The sequence below is a fragment of the Pituophis catenifer genome, unplaced genomic scaffold, assembly GCF_029215685.1.
Source record: "Pituophis catenifer annectens isolate HBS135680 unplaced genomic scaffold, rPitCat1.0.hap2 SCAF_6, whole genome shotgun sequence".
In the NCBI taxonomy this organism is placed as follows: domain Eukaryota; kingdom Metazoa; phylum Chordata; class Lepidosauria; order Squamata; family Colubridae; genus Pituophis; species Pituophis catenifer.
In genome coordinates, this window is record NW_027256886.1 from 95,961,661 (window position 1) to 95,978,928 (window position 17,268).

A 17,268-nucleotide genomic window follows, 5' to 3' on the forward strand; every position below is an offset into this window, starting at 1 on the left:
AGGCACGCACTGTCTGCTCCATTTCATCCGGCCAGTAATGGACTGGCTGAAAGGTTTGTGAGAACGGCTAAGGAAGCACTCTCACGATTAGGCCCTGGGGACTGGCAAGCTAGGGTAGACAAGTTCCTGGCGACCCAACATGCCACACCATGCACTGCCACCGGGCACAGCCCGGCTGAACTGCTAATGGGTCGGAAACTCAGATGCATACTAGACAGGTTACACCCTAACTATTCCCCCGACAGTTTCAAGGGATCTGACAAGAAACTGAGGGAGTTCCAGATAGGGACACCAGTGTTTGCTAGGAACTACGCAGCTGGGCCCCTATGGGTAGCAGGGACAATTACGGATACAACCGGTCCCAAGTCTTACACGGTAGACATGGGAGATGGGAGAATATGGTGAAGGCACATAGATCAGCTACGAAAAAAGGTAGTCGCCGAACCAGAAATCATGCCTGATGATCCGGTCCCTAACTACCAACCACTTCCACTCGGCTCAAGCCCGAGACAAGCGGAGGACTTATCTGAAGACTTCAGTGTCTGGAGCCGCCAGTCCGAGGAATCAAGACCAACCCAAGAAGTCAACGCCCCCAGAGAAATCCAGGAGGTTCCATTGGCGGAGCTGGGAGAAACAGAAGGCACCTCCAATCTGCTCAACGCCACGCCTCAGACTGAACTGCACAGTTCTACTAGGGTCCGGACATGACCTGGTCATCTGTGTGATTTTGTATGCAAATGTGTATCCCAAGTGCCTTCTGGGAAGGGAGGGGTGTAATGTATATAGTTTGGCTGGAAAGTTTGAATGTTAATTGCTTTCAGCTGATTGGCTAACTGCTAGGACTGTAAGGTATATAAAGAGAGCTGTTTCCCTGTATCAATCGCTGGATTCACACCATGAAGCAAAGAGCTGTTGTTACTCACAACCTGGTTCTGTGTCCTCATTCACCCTACTTAACAGTGGTGGTCTAATTTTTCTCCAAAATACCAGAGAGTAGGACAAGAAACAATGGTTGGAAACTAATCAAGGAGAGAAGCAACCTGGAATTAAGGGCATCACCAGAGGTGTTTTAAAGAAGAAACTGGACAGCCACTTGTCTGAAATGGTATAGGGCTGTGATGGCAAACCTATGGACCCGTGCATGACTTGCGTAGCCATAATAGTGGGCATGCCAGTTCAGCTCTGGCGCGCACATGTGCACCGGCCAGCTGATTTTCAGGCCTTCTGGGCCCACCAGAAGTAAGGAAACAGGCTGTTTCCTGTCTCTGGAGGGCCTGGGGGATGGGGGTGGGGAAGGCCCGTTTTTCTTTCTTATCTGGCTCCAGATCCTCTCTATGAGTCTAGGGAGGGCGAAAACAGCCTTTCCCACTCTCTCTGAAGCCCTCAGCAGGCCTGAAAGGGCCCATTTTCCAACTCCCGGTAGGACAGGAAGTGACTTTTTTGCTATCCCCAGCCTTGGGGACAGCAAAAAAGTCACTTCCTGTCCCACTGGGAGTTGGGAAATGGGCCCTTTCAGGCCTCCAGAGGGCCTCCGAGGGAGTGGAAAGGCTGTTTTCGCCCTTCCCAGATGCATAGAGAGGATCTGAAGCCAGGTAAGAAAGAAAAACAGACCTACCAGGCCATCGCATGCCAGAAGCAGGGGGGATGGGGGGTTGCGCGCGCATGCGCAGGACAGGGCTCATAGAAATTTGGGTGTGGACACACGTGTGCGCGAACCTCCCCCGCCCCCCCTCTCCTAGCACGCGATGGCAAAAAGGTTAGTCATCACTGGTATAGGGTCTCCCCTGCTTGAGCGGGGGATGGACTAGAACACCTCCAAGGTCCCTTCCAGCTTCTATTCTATTCTATTCTATTCTATTCTATTCTATTCTATTCTATTCTATTCTATTCTATTCTATTCTATTCTATTCTATTCTATTCTATTCTATTCTACACTTAAGCCTTATATTTTCCATCTGGATGCAGAGCTTTACATTTATCTCAGCTGCATTCCATTCTTTTCAGTTCAGTGCATTGCTCAGACCTGTCTAGATATTTCTGAATCTTCTTGCTTTTATCTAAAGAATTAGCCACCTCTTTATGTACCTTTTAAAAATATCTCACCTAAATCAACTAAAACACTCTGAAGATACAACATGCAGGAGAGAAACAACCTGGAATTAAGAAGAAACTTCCTAACAGTGAGAACGATAATCCAGTGGAACAACTTGCCATCAGAAGTTGTGGTTGCTCCATCACTGGAGGATTTTAAGAAGAGGCTGGACAGCATTTGTCTGAAATGGTGTAGGGTCTCCTGCTTGAAAAGGGGGTTGAATTAGAAGACCTCTAAGGTCCCTTCCAGCTCTATTCTGATTCTGATTCAGTGAAAATTACAGTAAGACACTGGAATGCTTTAGCTACAGCAAACCCATCTGAGTGGGGTTTTTTTTATTGTTTATCCCTTCCTACCTGGTTAGCCTGCCATACTATCTTTGAGAGATAATGCATATACAGTACACACTTTTTGGTTTGCTGTGCCACAGGTCCCTGACTGTTCCTTCCCTCATCACTAATCAGGTCAGTTCAGCTTGCTGTGAATGTTTTATTACAAGGTCATTTTAAGCAGTTCACATGTGCGGTGTGTATGTGCGTGCATTTCACAGGTTTGATAGTGAATACAGCTCTTATGTCTATGGGAGGGTATCTTTTAAGAGCATACTCGTAAAAGTGTGCTCCTCCCATCCAAGTAATTAATCAAAATGGACAGCAGAGGGCCAGAGATTCATAGAAAAGGACCTTGAAATGAAGGCAGCTGTAGAACACAGTCTAACTTCTGGAAAGTATCAAAGGTGGAACGTCAAAAGGGAATCCTTATAGTTTCATCTCAGCAGCCAGTAGGATGAACAGATACAAAAAAGTAATGTATGAGAAGTGGATCTTGTAACCTACACAACTGATTAAAATTCTCTTCCTTTTCTGATCTCTCCAGGGCAACAACCAGAGATCTGTCTGGGGCAAGATTACTGCGCTCCCCTTCTCCTAAGCAATTGCAAGCTGCCTCACTCACTTCTCCACTAAACCGAGCCTCCCAGGGACACCGTTCTGAAATAGGAGAGCCCCAGAGTGCCCCAGAAACTGAGCAGTCCCAGCGGCAGCAGCTCTTGGAGAACGTGACCTCCCCACCAAACAGTGAAGCATACTATGCTGAGACAGACAGTGATGCTGATAACATCACCCAAGAAAAGCATCGGAGAGCTCGCAAGAAGACTCCCCGTTCCCCCCCAAGGGGACCAAATAACAAAGTGGGTGAGCCACAGGATGAAGTCTCTGAGCAGAGTGGCTATGACAGCACACCTGAAGTGGTGGCACGAGGTGGAGAAGGAGAAGGGCTTGGTGGAGTGGCTAAGAGGGAGATTGTATTTCACACAGAAAATTACACTGATGCACCTTTCTCAGAGAGAGAAGTTTTGTTACATCCATCGTTATCTGAAGAGATGGAGGATGCTCCTGAAGCTATGCTCCTTCCACATGCAACTAGGACAATTCGAGCAGAGCGCCACTTGATCCCCATGATAGGTCCTGTGGAGCACCCTGTCGATGAAGATCTGACTACCAGCTATGCAGAGAAAGCAAAGCAAGCCAGTAGGTGTTCTGTAATGCTGTTCTTTTCCCCTACTAATACTTTTTGTAAAATTTCATTTTAACTGGTATAGAGATTCCATTTCCTGAACCGTGTTGCTTTGTGACATCCAGACCCAGCAAGGAAGGGGTGTGAACTGCACAGAAAATACACTTTTGTTTGGTTAAGAAGAAATATTCTCAAAGTCAAAGACTAAATGTAGACTGATTTTTAGCTACACACCTTCCCAGCAAACAGCAAATTTTGAATCTCCAGGTAAACAGGATTCATTTTAGGATGAGTAACCACAGTTTGCATGTTGGAGGTTCCTAAAGGAATGCTGGGAAACTCTGTAATTCAAAGAACATTTGAGGGAGGGGTGCAGAATAGCCTTCTCTGCCTGAGGCTGTAGAGACCCGGCACCAATCAAAACACTTTTTGTGAAGCAACTGATCCACACTGACAGGGTAAGCCACTAGTATATGAAAATAAAAGCAAACTCCACTCCCTTCTAGTACTGATGATGTTACCTAGTTTGGTAGTGAAACATCTGCAAGAAAACTATCAAGCTCAGAGAGTACCAAGGACCCCACAGTTCAACCCTGAGCTATAAATATTCTCTTCTATCGATAAACACTTTTTGGTTAGAGGGACTCAGAGCCTTACATGAGATGGCTCCCAGTGGATTTCATTCTAAATTTTGGTATGATTTCTTTAAATAAGAAATGTAGAATTATAATGGCTGAGTATTTTATCCTTCATACATCAAAAAAATACAAAGCTAAATGATAAACAAATAAAAACCAGATTTGAAAAAAAGGAAAGGCCCAGGAAAGAAAAAGAGTGAAAGTATAAGAAAGAAAGAGGTAAAGAAGGAAAACTGAAAAAGAATGACTTCCAACTTTCTTTGGTACAGATATAAGTAAAAAATATATCAAATTCTTACTCTTAAGATTAACATTTTACATTATTTCCATAATCCTATATCTAATCATCAAAGCCCCAGGTCAAATTTAATTTCAGTTTTTCACAAAAAGTTCAGTAATGGTTCATATCGCTTTAATCACTATTTGTTAAGGAAAGTACAACTGATTTATTTAATTGCACCAAACTCTAAATAAATCAGGAATGGAAAATAGTAAACTCTAGCCTAGACCTATGCTTCTCAACTTTGGCAACTTTAAGGTGCATGGATTTCAATTCCCAGAATTCTCCAGGCAGCATCAAGTTCGCTCATCTTAAACTTGCCAAGACTGAGACGTGCTCATCTACAGATAGGGATTTTTCCATTCCTCTTTTATTGGTTCTTACTTACTTATGAGCAATCATAATGCAAAATCCTCACTCTCACCTCAGAACCACCACAATTCTCTCACTAACCTGCTTTCCAATGTTCTCCTGCGTGCAGAGCAGGGGTGAAATCTACTACCTTCCCTACTGGTTTGGAAGTGCGTGTGCGCCATCATCATGTCTGATTTTTGACCCTCTGCGCATACGCAGAAGGCTTTGCTCATGCGCAGAGGGTTAAAAACCAGGAAGTAACGATATCCAAGCAGGTGGGCAGAGCCTCGCGCTGCCACCGCTACTGGTTCACTTAACCACACGCCAACGATGCTACCTGCTCATGCAAGCCAGACAGAACCGGCAGGATTTCACCACTGGTGCAGGGCAACAAAAGAAGACCATGAGACGGCCAGTTTAAAAAAAGTGCAATCAGACCTTCCAACTTCTTGGGCAAAAAGATCTTGTAAAGTTAGAAGGTCTGAAAAAAAGATTTCCTTTCTATTGCAATTAATCAACCCAAGGAAAGTATACTAGACAAATTGCTAAGGGATGATCTCAATTCCCTCTTGATGTAGTTGAGAGTTGGATGGGCTGAGAGTCCTTAGTTCCTCCCACTCAATTGGTTGCTTCATTGTTATCATGCCCCTCTTGGAGCTTTCTAGAAAAGGATTTTTGGACCTCAGACTCAGCCTTAAAATGTAGTGCTTAAGGTGCTATGTGAGAAACGAAAGACCCTGCGTTCTAGTCCTGCCTTAGGCACCAAGGTAGCTGGATTACCTTGGGTAGGCCAGCCATTCTCCTAGAAAGAGGCAATGACAAGCCATTTCTGAAAAACCTGCAGGGTGTAATCTAGGCAGTTCCTAGGAGTCAAGATTGACTTGAAGGTACATAAATTACATTTATTTGCTCTATGGGCTTTTCTCGCAAGTTGTTCATCATGTCTTGGAAATCTTATTGACTGTTCTTATGGAACATGTTCTAATGATACAGCTTAAAAGAAGGAGCCCAATTAGTTTTGGCTGGGTGAGCAAAAACAGCTAGAGACAGACAAACCCTAGCTGTTTTTGCTCACCCAACCAGAACTTTGTGCCATGTAGGGCTTTATAGATGAGCTAGAATTTGCTAAGTTCCTTTAACTGGCTGAGGCTGGTGCTGTGCCAAATAGCATATTAAAAGTTTTCATCTGTCCCTGCCAACAATGGCTTTTCCATGGCTTTGCTTTCTACTCTTGGTATTACCTGGGCAGAAAGATAGTGCTAGGTTGCCTACACTGATTTACTTAAGTATTTATTTATATAAATAATTTCTATGTTTACCCGTCTCATTACTATGACTCAGAGTGGTGAACAGGAATGTAAAACAAAACCAAACAGAATAAAAAAATGTACAATAATAATATACAGGTTGTCCTGGAGTTACAACCATAATTGAACCCAAAATTTATGCTGCTAAGTGAAACATTTGTTAAGTGAGTTTTACACCATTTTATGGCTTTTCTTGCCACAGTTGTTAAATGAATCATTGCATTGGTTAAGTTAGTGACATGGGGGTTAAGTGAATCTGGATTCCCCATTGACTTTGCTTGTCAGAAAGTAGCAGAAGCTGATCACATGACCCCAGGACACTGCAACCGTCATAAATATGAACCAGTTGCCAAGCATTTTAATTTTGATCATGTGACTATGGGGGTGCTACAACGGTTAGAAGTGTGAAAAACAGTCATAACTCACTTTTTTCAGTGCCGTTGTAACTTTGAATGGTCACTAAATAAACTGTTGTAAGTCAAAGACTACCTGTATGCCAGAGGTCTGATCATATGGATCATTCCATTTTACAATCAATAAAAAACAACAGCCAGAAAAATAAACCAACCAACAAAGTGTTGTTGGAAGAAATATCCATCTGATTCAGTTGCAAGCAGGGAGAAAGACACTGGAAACATGGAGGCTGATTGGAAAGATGGTTTATTGATGGACAGGACCACATGGGTTTGAGGTCCTGGGCAGCTGAACACATGGAGTGGAGAGTGAGGGTTATTTATACCTTCTCTTGGGCCTTGTCCTTGAGCTTCCTGTTCCTGTGGCAAGAGCATGTATTCTATTGGTTGCTATCAGACTCCCATGGGGCTATGCAGGGGTCATAGCTGAGGTTGTCTGAGCTCCCAGGTTTGGTTGAAGCTTGGGCTGATGCAATGAAGGGACTTGTTGTGCAGTTCCTATTGTGGCTGAATGGCTTTGCCCTGAAGGATAATCCCATCATCCTGGAGCTGGAGGTCTTTTGTTTTGTAGATAGGCTGGCCCAGTCTTTCTTAATGGGCACCAAATATCTGCTGGGGGCGGGGAGCTATTTTCTCTCTTTAAAACATGTTTCTCCTTTTATCATCCAGGGAAATATAATATTCTGTCTTTTTTGATATTTCCTAAAATATTTCACTCTTCTAGGAGATGGGTGGGTGCTAACTTTCTATAGTGTTAACACACACCTGCTTCTGGGTTTGGCTTATATTAATTCACTCACAGCCCTGGACAACTGCCACACTCAAATCACTTTCAACAGAACACTGAGGCCCAACTGATTTTTTAGAACACACAGAGACCCAGTGAGTTTAAAATAATAGCAAACTTTATGGAATGGAAGCCAGTCTGGATCCAAAGAGGATTCAGAGAATGGGCAGGCTTGAGGATCCCTTTGATCCTCCAAAATCCTTGCCTTGTTTTGGTGATGGGACTTGGGGAGGGGTTTCCCATGGACAATTTCTTTTGCTGATCCAGGTGACCTTTTTTTCGTTTGTTTCCTTAATGACTTGGTTCTTCCTTAACTACTTTCCCTGAGGGAGGTTTTTCCTGGCTTTTGTCACTGTGTCATCATCATCTTTAGGTATGACCACTTCAGCCTAGTCTTTACTTAAACATTTATTTATATAAACAATTTCTATGTCTATTCATCTCACTACTTTGACTCGGAATGGTGAACAGGAAAGTCAAACAAAATCAAACAAGCAGAATAAAAAATAAGTACAATAATAATAATATATTATTTATATGCCAGAGGTCTGATCCAAAGGATTATTCCATTTTACAATCAGTAAAAAACAGCCATAAAAATCAACCAAGTAGCAAAACTTGCCAAATCTCCCATACAAATTCTTAAGGGAATAAACAATATTCAGCACCATGTGGATTGCCAATAAAGTCAGGGCCATCTGTATCTCTAGGGAGAAGGTACTGTGGAAGAAAAGGCACAACTTCTGCATTGCTCACTAGAAGATGCCCTGTCAGTTCTGATGGGGTGAACAAAAACAGCTGGTGACAGGTGACCACAGGGTTGTCACAGATAATCCTATCTAGGCCATTTAGAACTCTATGGGTCATAGCCAGCACCTTGAATTGCGCCCAGAAGCTTCCTGGAAGTCTGGGTAATTTGCAAAACAATGAATGTACTGTGGAATACTCCAAACTGTCTATATTACTCCATTCTGGACAGCTACAGCTCCTGAATACGCTTTATGGGCAGCTCAACATAGAGCACATTATAGTAATAAAATCAGGTGAGTGATTGTAAGTAGAATACAGTTGGAGTACAAAATGAACTTCTGGAAAGGCTGTGAGACTCAGAGGACCTGCAAATTATACACTGTCTCTATTTGGTGAATTCAATCTGACTCAGAGGTAAAAATGGAAAGTCTCCCAATCCACTGGGCCTCAAAACTCACCCAGAGTTTCTAGCGTTGAAGTGAAGTCTGTCCTTCTCCATCCAGATTCCTATTCCTCCTACTTCCCCCAGACAATGGGAAAGAGCCTTGATGGCATAACTTGATTTGACCCAGGATAGATATGTATGGTTGGGTGGGTACCAACAGTATATTGATAATATGACACTCCATATTGGTAATGACCGTACCAAGTGGCTTTATGAAGACATTAAATAAGAATAGGGAGAGAATAGAATTCAGAGGCACCGTGCAAACCAGGATGATAAAGGCTGAACAAACTAGCCCAGCTGATCAGTCAGTGACAGGATGAAGTAGAGGGAGATCTCTCAGATGTCATGTTAATTCCTTCAGGTTCAGCCCACATCCCTTCTCCAACCCAGGGATCTCTCAACTGGACTAGTTTTAGACACAGATTTGTCAGTTTTCCAATAAGACCGGTAGATACATCTTCTGACCTAAGTGACAGCTGATCAGTGCAGAAGCTACACCCAACCTCTACCCTTTGTCAAATCCATCCTGTCAGACTTTAAATATAATGATGGGTCATAGTTGTTTTTATTTTGGCTTGCTGACACTAGATGGCAGGAGAACAAAGTCAAGAGAATCTATCGGTTGCTACCCTTATATTGTCTTCCAGCAATGCTCTGAGGACAGGACAGCTCACAAGCCTTGGTAGATTATAAATTGACAATCAAAGGCATATAAATCACCAGCATATTTTTCTAGCAACTCAAGAACGAATATTACCTTTGCTACCGGTTCAGAACTGTGAGCGCACGGGTGGCACTTCTGCACCTGCGCAGAACCATCTGCGCATGCGCAGAGCGTCCGTGATGACGTCCGGGCGGATGGGCGGAGCCTCCCACTGCTGCCACTATCAGTTTGCCCGAACCGGGGTGAACCGGTAGAAACTCACCACTGGAATATTCATTAATACAATTGTGAGGAACAGCCTCATAATCTCCCCCCCCCAATTTATTGATGAGATGAATGTAGATTTGGAATACACATTGTTAAAGAGGACATGGAAAGATTTGCTAACTCTGCTTTACTAAAAATAGTAAAGGTTGTCTGAAAGAGCTTAATATACAGTAGTTATTCATGTTCTAATCTATTTTTTTTAAAAGTCCATTTATAGAAAATGAGGGTAATGTCTGAATCAAAAGGATTTTGGTGGGGTAGCATTATGTGGCTATTACAGATAACATTAAGGTTTTGTTTAAGTACTGTATTTCCTAACAATAGGAAAATATAGAAGGAATTCCTGCCTGTTAGACATTTCTATAGGACCACTATTCACCTGAGATTCAGGGTCTGCACTTAAAAATTGGCTATATGATGGACAGAGTACCACAATGCCATTCTTTTGAATCTGTGTGTGACATTAGGTTGTATCTGCCATTTTAGGTTCAAAAGATTTCAGGGATATTTTATGCAATGTCTCAGCACAGACAGCAAAGGCCCCATTAATAAGCCAGGAGCATGATTGATAGTTTTCTAACTATCTGTTTAGGACCTATTCTGTAAGCATACATATTCACTATTCACATGCACATATCAGATCTAGCAAAAAGGAAGAAAAGTGAAAAACAAGGGCATAAACAGAGAGTGCCCTTGTCTTTTACTTGCTAGGTCAATGCAAAGGAGGTGGGAGATTCCAAAGAGCATTTTATACAGAAAAATTCCCACACCTAATTTCCATCTCACATTCTGTGGGTCTTGATACCTCTGCTGATCTTTGCATCAAGTATTAGTTCACACTTCGTGCTGCCGGATGTATTTTCCCTTTGATGCTTTCATTTCTTTTTTTAAAGTCTTGTTTATCATTCCTGGTCTTGAGATCATGATAAATACTTCCTTTAGCTTGTTTCTATTTAACAGCTCTAAATAGGACAGGTTAATGGTTTAGTCCAGTGGTGGGATTCAAATAATTTAACAAGCGGTTCGCCCACGGTCAGATTGGCCGTCATGGGAGGTGTGGCTCATCCCCATCCTCAAGCTCTGCTGCACATGCAGGACAAGTCTCCTGCGACAGCCACCCTGACCCTGGGAGAACCGCAGGAGTGAAATCCAGCAGGTTCTGACAGGTTCTGAAGAACCGGTAGTGGAAATTTTGAGTAGTTCGGAGAACCAGCAAATACCACCTCTGGCTAGCACCCGAGTGGGGAGGGAATGGAGATTTTGCAGTATCCTTCCCCTGCTATGTGCACCAAGCCACACCATGCCCACCAAGCCACGCCCACAGAACCAGTAGTAAAAAAATTTGGATTTCACCACTGGAGAACCGGTTGTTAAATTACACCCCCCTCATCAAAGTGGATCCTGGGTGCTGCGCTGCAATGGAGAAATGGGAAACAGAGTGGCTGGCATGAAGGAAAGAGGAGGAGCAAGGAAAAGAGGGAAAGTGGCCTTCTCCTTCCCTTGTGCTGGCCGCTCCATTGCTCATTTCTCCATTGCAGCACAGCCCCCAGGATCCATTTTGATAGTGGGGGTGGGGGTGTAATTTAACAACTGGTTCGTCGAAACTGGTGCAAACCAGCTGAAGCTGACCACTGGTTTAGTCTCTATTCTTCAGCTTTCTTATCTTGTTTGCTCCCCCCCTTTTCTGATTAGGTAGTAATACAAGGATACATACAGAGAATAGAGAAGAAAACTGTTGAAGAGCAAGAAAACAAAGATAAATAAAAAGAATGTATATCATTTGCCAATCTTCACACATATACAAAAACACACATCACTACTAAGACCATTGCTTGGATTCCTTTCCTTAGGAGAAATCAATTGAGATTTATGGCATTTCTCTATAAAAGATGTATGTACATAAATAATCAATAGCTTATTCTTTAGAGGAATATTTACAAGGAACAAGAAACCACTTTGGTAAAAAACAATGATTGAAAATAGGAATGAAAGTGAGGTTAGAATTCATATGGACCCTAGATTATATAGTTCGTTAGCTGCAAGTAAGGAAGATTTGAAGAACTCATTAAGGAAGTAAAAATGAAAATTTAAAAATCCAGGTTAAGGTTAAATATTAAGACTGAGGGAATGTTATTCTGCCCACTTTGTGAACTCACAGCTGATGGCAAAGAAATGAAGGTAGTACAAAGTTTTGTGTTTTTGGACTGCAAAGTAGATGAAAACAGATATATGCTGTAGAACTAGAGAGGATATGAACACTAGAAGAAAAGCAGTGACAGAAAAAATAATCAGCTAAGCTCAGTGTTAAAGTGTTAAAGCAACGATCTTTCCAGTGGTAATTTATAACTCTAGGAAGCTGGTCATTAAGAAACAATGAAAGAAAGAAGATAAACACTTCTGCATTTGGACATGTTTACTAAGGATACAAGAACATTAAATAAAAGCTGATTTTTCTGTTTTGGTAATGATTAGCGAGCAAAACCCCACATACTTTGAGCTCATTATATGAACAAATGTTGGACTAGAAAAAAATAATGTATTTGACAAGTTTCAGGAAAGTAAAAGATGAAGAATCCACTGGATAAAGTAGATGGAAGTATAGGAACAAAACTCCATCTGGTTCAGTTCCAAGCCAGGAAAAAGGCACTGGAAATAAAATGGAGGCTGATTGGAAAGAAGGATTCTGTTTATTGATGAGCAGAACCACCAATGGCATGTGGTCCTGGGGCAGCTGACTGAGTGGCTAAATGAGTGGATGGGTCTTTATAGGTTTCGGGGGGTTTGGTTTTGAAATGCTTCTGGGGATGTGCACTGTAGTGAGTCTGGTCTTTAGAATTTTGGGAAGGGGGGATGCAAATTTTAATCCCAACATTTGAAGCTGAAGGTGTTTTGTTTGTGAATAGATTGGCCCAGTCTTTCTTAATGGGCACAAAATATCCATCTCTAAAGACTTCAGACATCTGCTTTACTATAATATAATATAAATGTTATGTTATGTTACGTTACGTTACGTTACGTTATGTTACGTTATGTTATGTTTCTACCTCTTGTAATATTCCCCAAAATATTTCATTCTCTAGAAATGCTTCCCACTGAAGCATAATTTCAAATTATTGCCAGGAGCACCTAAGTAACAATAAACAGAGGTTGTATATAAGATGCCAGGCCACATTGTTAATAGCTCAATAATTTTATAAAATCCCTTGAAATTTATATATGTTTAGGCAAACTATTCTGGATAAGCAAAAGCAATATTATGCAAAGCACAGAAAAAGCAAGAAACAGTGAGCAAAAATTAAAGGCAGGAAATAAGAGAAAATAAAACATTCATTATGCCTGTCCATACCTTTCTGTTTTGCAAACTATTTTCTTTCTACTGTGCTCATGTACAGATTCATACATAGTTTTTTATTTTTGAAACTTCTTAGCTAACTTGAGATGCCTAACTTTCACTTCCACTTCATATAACAAAGGCAGAAGTATTTTTTTTCTGTTAAGAAAAAAAATCATTCTTGACAGACCACATATTACTGCTGTCTTCCTAACAGTGTTAACGTGTCATTTTCCCATCAGATTTCCAGGGTAACCAGTGATGGCAGGAATTGCAGACACAAAACCAGTTGGCTGTCTTTTTGTCAAATTTTAGAACCAACTGTTTATAATAACTGGCTAAGCCATCCCTCTCCCTTTAGGGCAAAGGGATGCCACCTTTCATTAACATATGTTTAGGCATGTTCCAGCCACAGTATATTCCTACCTTGGTGGGGTGGAACAGAGTTGAGGGAATAAAATTATCTCTAATTCTTTTACCTTTGTTTGTATTATGTGCAGAAGTAACCCAATGCAGCACAAGAGAAGAACCCCTGCACTTACCACACAGATTGGATTCATACAACATGGGTGGATATCATGTGGTTGGATTTATAGTTTAGTTGTTGCATGAGTAGAACCAACAAAGCGAGAGCCAGCATGTTTAGTGATGAAGATTTTAAACTAAGATAAGAGATCTATGTTGAAATGTATTCCCTGCCATGAAAGTTTTCTGAGGGTCTCTGGAATTTATTTATTTATTTATTTGTTATTCATATTTCTATGCCACCCACTTACACCAAAGACAGTATACTAAATAGCATATTGCCCCCAACAATCGGGGTCCTCATTTTACCCACCTCGGAAGAATGGAAGGCTGAGTCAACCTTGAGCCGGTGAGATTTGATCCACTGATCTGCTGAACTAACAGTCAGCTGAAGTAGCTGCAGTACTTCACCCTAACCACTGCGCCACCTCAGCTTGTTAATAATCCCTCTGTCTCAGCCCATGAGACAGTGTGGAGCAGAGCTGGACCAGGAGCATGGAGCCTGAGACTTTAGTCCACTCTGGGCAATTTTGCATCAATCCTTTCCTCTCAGTCGAACTTCTCTCCTAGAGATGTTGGCGTGGGGAAAAATAAACAAACAAGAGGAAGACTGCTTTGAGCTCCTGGAAGAAATATGTACATCAGACAACTAAATATCTCTTTCCAATCAGAGACTTAATGAACTGAACTGCTGGTGTTTGTGGAAATCTTTATAAAAATTACTTTTTTCCAAATATTTTTAAAACATTAATCAGAGAGAAATCACTTAGGGAATGCAGAATATCCTTTCCTGATTGAAAGTTTCCAAGTAAAGATTGGACAAATGTCAACATGGATACTTTGAAGAGAGATAGTTTATCTTAGCAAATAAATGCATAGTGTATATTACTCCCAAGTTGAAAAGAAATGCTGAATTATTAAAATAAGCTTAAATTGTTTTAAAGTGATTAAAAAGAAATGAAAATGAGTTAAAATTAGAGCCGAGTGATTTAATTTCCTGATAGCTTGCCAGGAGTTTCAATTACTTTAAAGTGAATCTATTTATCTCTTTTGAATAATGTACAGCCATGACATGAATCTGGGCAAGGCATGCTCAGCTGTTCTCTTCCATCTGATTGTCCTAGAAGGGTGAGCCATGTTCTGCATCATAATTTATTTTCATAAGTTGAGTCAGTACAGTGAGATGTACCTCAGAAAAGCCAGATGCATCATATGTGGCATTTCTAAGGATACAGAAGAAATATTCAGGACCGTGGGGCAATCAAAAGCTGCAAGTTGATTTTAACTGCTATAGCTATTCTTTGGCCTGCTTCAAAAATGTTTTTTCTGAAAAACAAGCACCTAGAACTTATTATATAAATTAAAATTTGAATAGATAAGCAGATGACAGCCAACTCACAATCTATGTGTAAAACAGAACATTCTAGGCTTATCTTCATAATAATAATAATATAATGAGGAAGACAAAACTATTATTACCAACTCTACACAAAATGGCACATAAGTCAGGAGAAAAGAAACATAAAAATTAAAAAAGTTTGAAACAGTCTGTATATTCAGTTGTAACCTGGAAATATGTACAGTTTGAGTAGGACCAGTTTAGATACAACATTTAAATGTTTGCGGAAATGTTATTGACACCAATATAAAATGGCTGCCATTATAGGTCTGCTAAATCACAAGCATACATTGCAAAGACTGAAAAACAATTTGCCAAATAATTTTGGGGGCCTACAGTTTTCTGCTGTAAATGAAACTCATTTCAGAGAAGGCAGTCCACTAAGGACAGATGGCTTTGCCCAAGATCCTGAATCTGTGTCAGAGCTGAGACTGAATCTCACCTGTATCCTTCTCTTCTTCAGGATCACCCAGCCCCTCTTCCCCTCCTTTCCTTAATTTCCCAGATATGATCTCCAGTTACAAGATGCGGAATTATAAGTAGGGCCATCAGAGAAATGAGAAAGCCTTCCTTCCGCTTTCCCCCTCTGGGAGTCTGCTGTTGGGGCCTGGAGTGAGTTGCCTATGCAGCAGGGCTGTGTCTTAGTTCATTCTTTATTGTCTCTTTTCACACCACAATCACTGGTTTCTCCTCTCATTTTTGTCCCAGTTGACTTGTTGCTTCCCCGATTTTTGCTCATGTCTGCTGATCATTTGAGGTTTTTTTCTGTATTATATTCAGCTTTATATTTTGCTACCATGCATTATTGTCAGAGCAAAGGGGAGAGTACAACAAAATTGAGGAGTGTCTAAGTAACACACAATTTGATTTCAGAAATAATCTTGGTACACGAGATACCCTATTCAGCATTCAAATTCTTGTACAGCGCTGTAGAGATGCCAATCATAGTGTTTACATGTGCTTCATCAATTTTGAAAAAGCATTTGATAAAATAAGACACAGCAAACTATTACAAATCCTGAGACAAGTAGGACTAGATGACAAAGACATCCGAATAATAAAGAATCTATATTGGCATCAGGTAGCAAATGTGAGATTAGGTCAAAAATACTCAGATGATGCAGAAATACGAAGAGAGGTCAGACAGGGCTGTATTCTGTCTCTGCTGTTGTTTAATATCTACTCTGAGTCAATTTTCAACGAAGCACTGGAAAACATTGATGCTGGCCTCAAAGTAAATGGTGTTTCCCGCCTGGGAAAGCAAAGGGAAATAATCAACGCCATTAAAAAGCGAAAGTTAAAATATTTTGAACATGAGATGCAATACCCAGAAAAATATGGCATCCTTCATTTAATTCTCCAGGGAAAGATTGAAGGCAAATAAGGTCCAGGCGAAAGAAGAACATCATGGGGTCAAAACTTAAGGGACTGGTTTGGACAAAACTCAGCAGCACTTTTTCATGCAGCTGTTGACAAAAATAGGATTGCCAACATGATCGCCAATGCCTGATGATGGCTATGGCTGAAGAAGAAGAAGAAATGGGGAGTAGCAGATATGAATATGCCAAGATGCATCCTGCAAGCCCACCTTAGGCCAGATCCAGAATAATCAAACCCATTTCATTTGCAACACATTCAAAATTTGAAATTAGTATGTCTCTTTCATTTCTTGGCCTTTTGGCTAAGATCAAATGTAGTGTATCCCTTTTCCCGAACAAGAAACAGCTATTAAGTGAGAGAGCTTTCATCCAAATCAAGTACTTATTTTTGTGAAGAAAGAGATATGGTCAATTGTAATGAGATTTAATTAAATATTATTTATTTGTATCTTTACTTGTTTAAAAAACCTCACAATTTAGTAATAATATTGATAAAATGGTTAACAAATAACCAATCAAATACCACTAAAATCAATAAAACCAGTAAGAACAGGGTAAGCAACATCATCCATCCTGTTAGTTCTGGAAGAGCTCAGCAATTTATAAATCCACAATGAACAGGCAGGGATTAGCCTGGCCTTTTATGATGGGGGATATGCCCTATTTGGGGCAGCGTCATAGAGAAAGCTCAGGCTCTGTGTTTAATGTACATCTTCTAATGAGGCCTCCTCAGCATTTAAGGATGTTAAAGGAAGAGGTACAGATAGTCCTCAATTTACGATCACAATGGAGCCCAAAATTTATGTTGCTAAGTGAAAAATTTGTTGTGAATTTTGCCCCATTTTTTGACTTTTTTGCCACATTTGTTAAGTGACTCATTGCAGTTGTAAATTAGTAGCATGGTTGTTAAGTGAATCTGGTTTCCCCATTGACTTTTCTTGCCAGAAGGCTGCAAAAGATCATCATGTGACCTCCGGACACTGCAAGAGTCATAAATGTGAGTCAAGCATCTGAATGTCAAACATGTGACCATGGGCTTGCTACAATGGTCATAAGTATGAAAATGGTCATAAGTCACCTTTTTCAGTACTGTTGTAACTTTGAAAGTCACTAAATGAA

General features: G+C 41.0%; 1 protein-coding gene across 1 annotated transcript in view; it reads left to right on the forward strand.

Moving 5' to 3' along the window:
- SYNPO2L (synaptopodin 2 like) overlaps nucleotides 1-17,268 on the forward strand; it is a 52,339-nt gene that overhangs the window by 22,140 nt on the left and 12,931 nt on the right. The window contains exon 3 of the mRNA XM_070946422.1: nucleotides 2,969-3,621. Coding sequence (XP_070802523.1) covers nucleotides 2,969-3,621 — 653 coding nt within the window. The remainder of the gene's footprint in view (nucleotides 1-2,968; nucleotides 3,622-17,268) is intronic.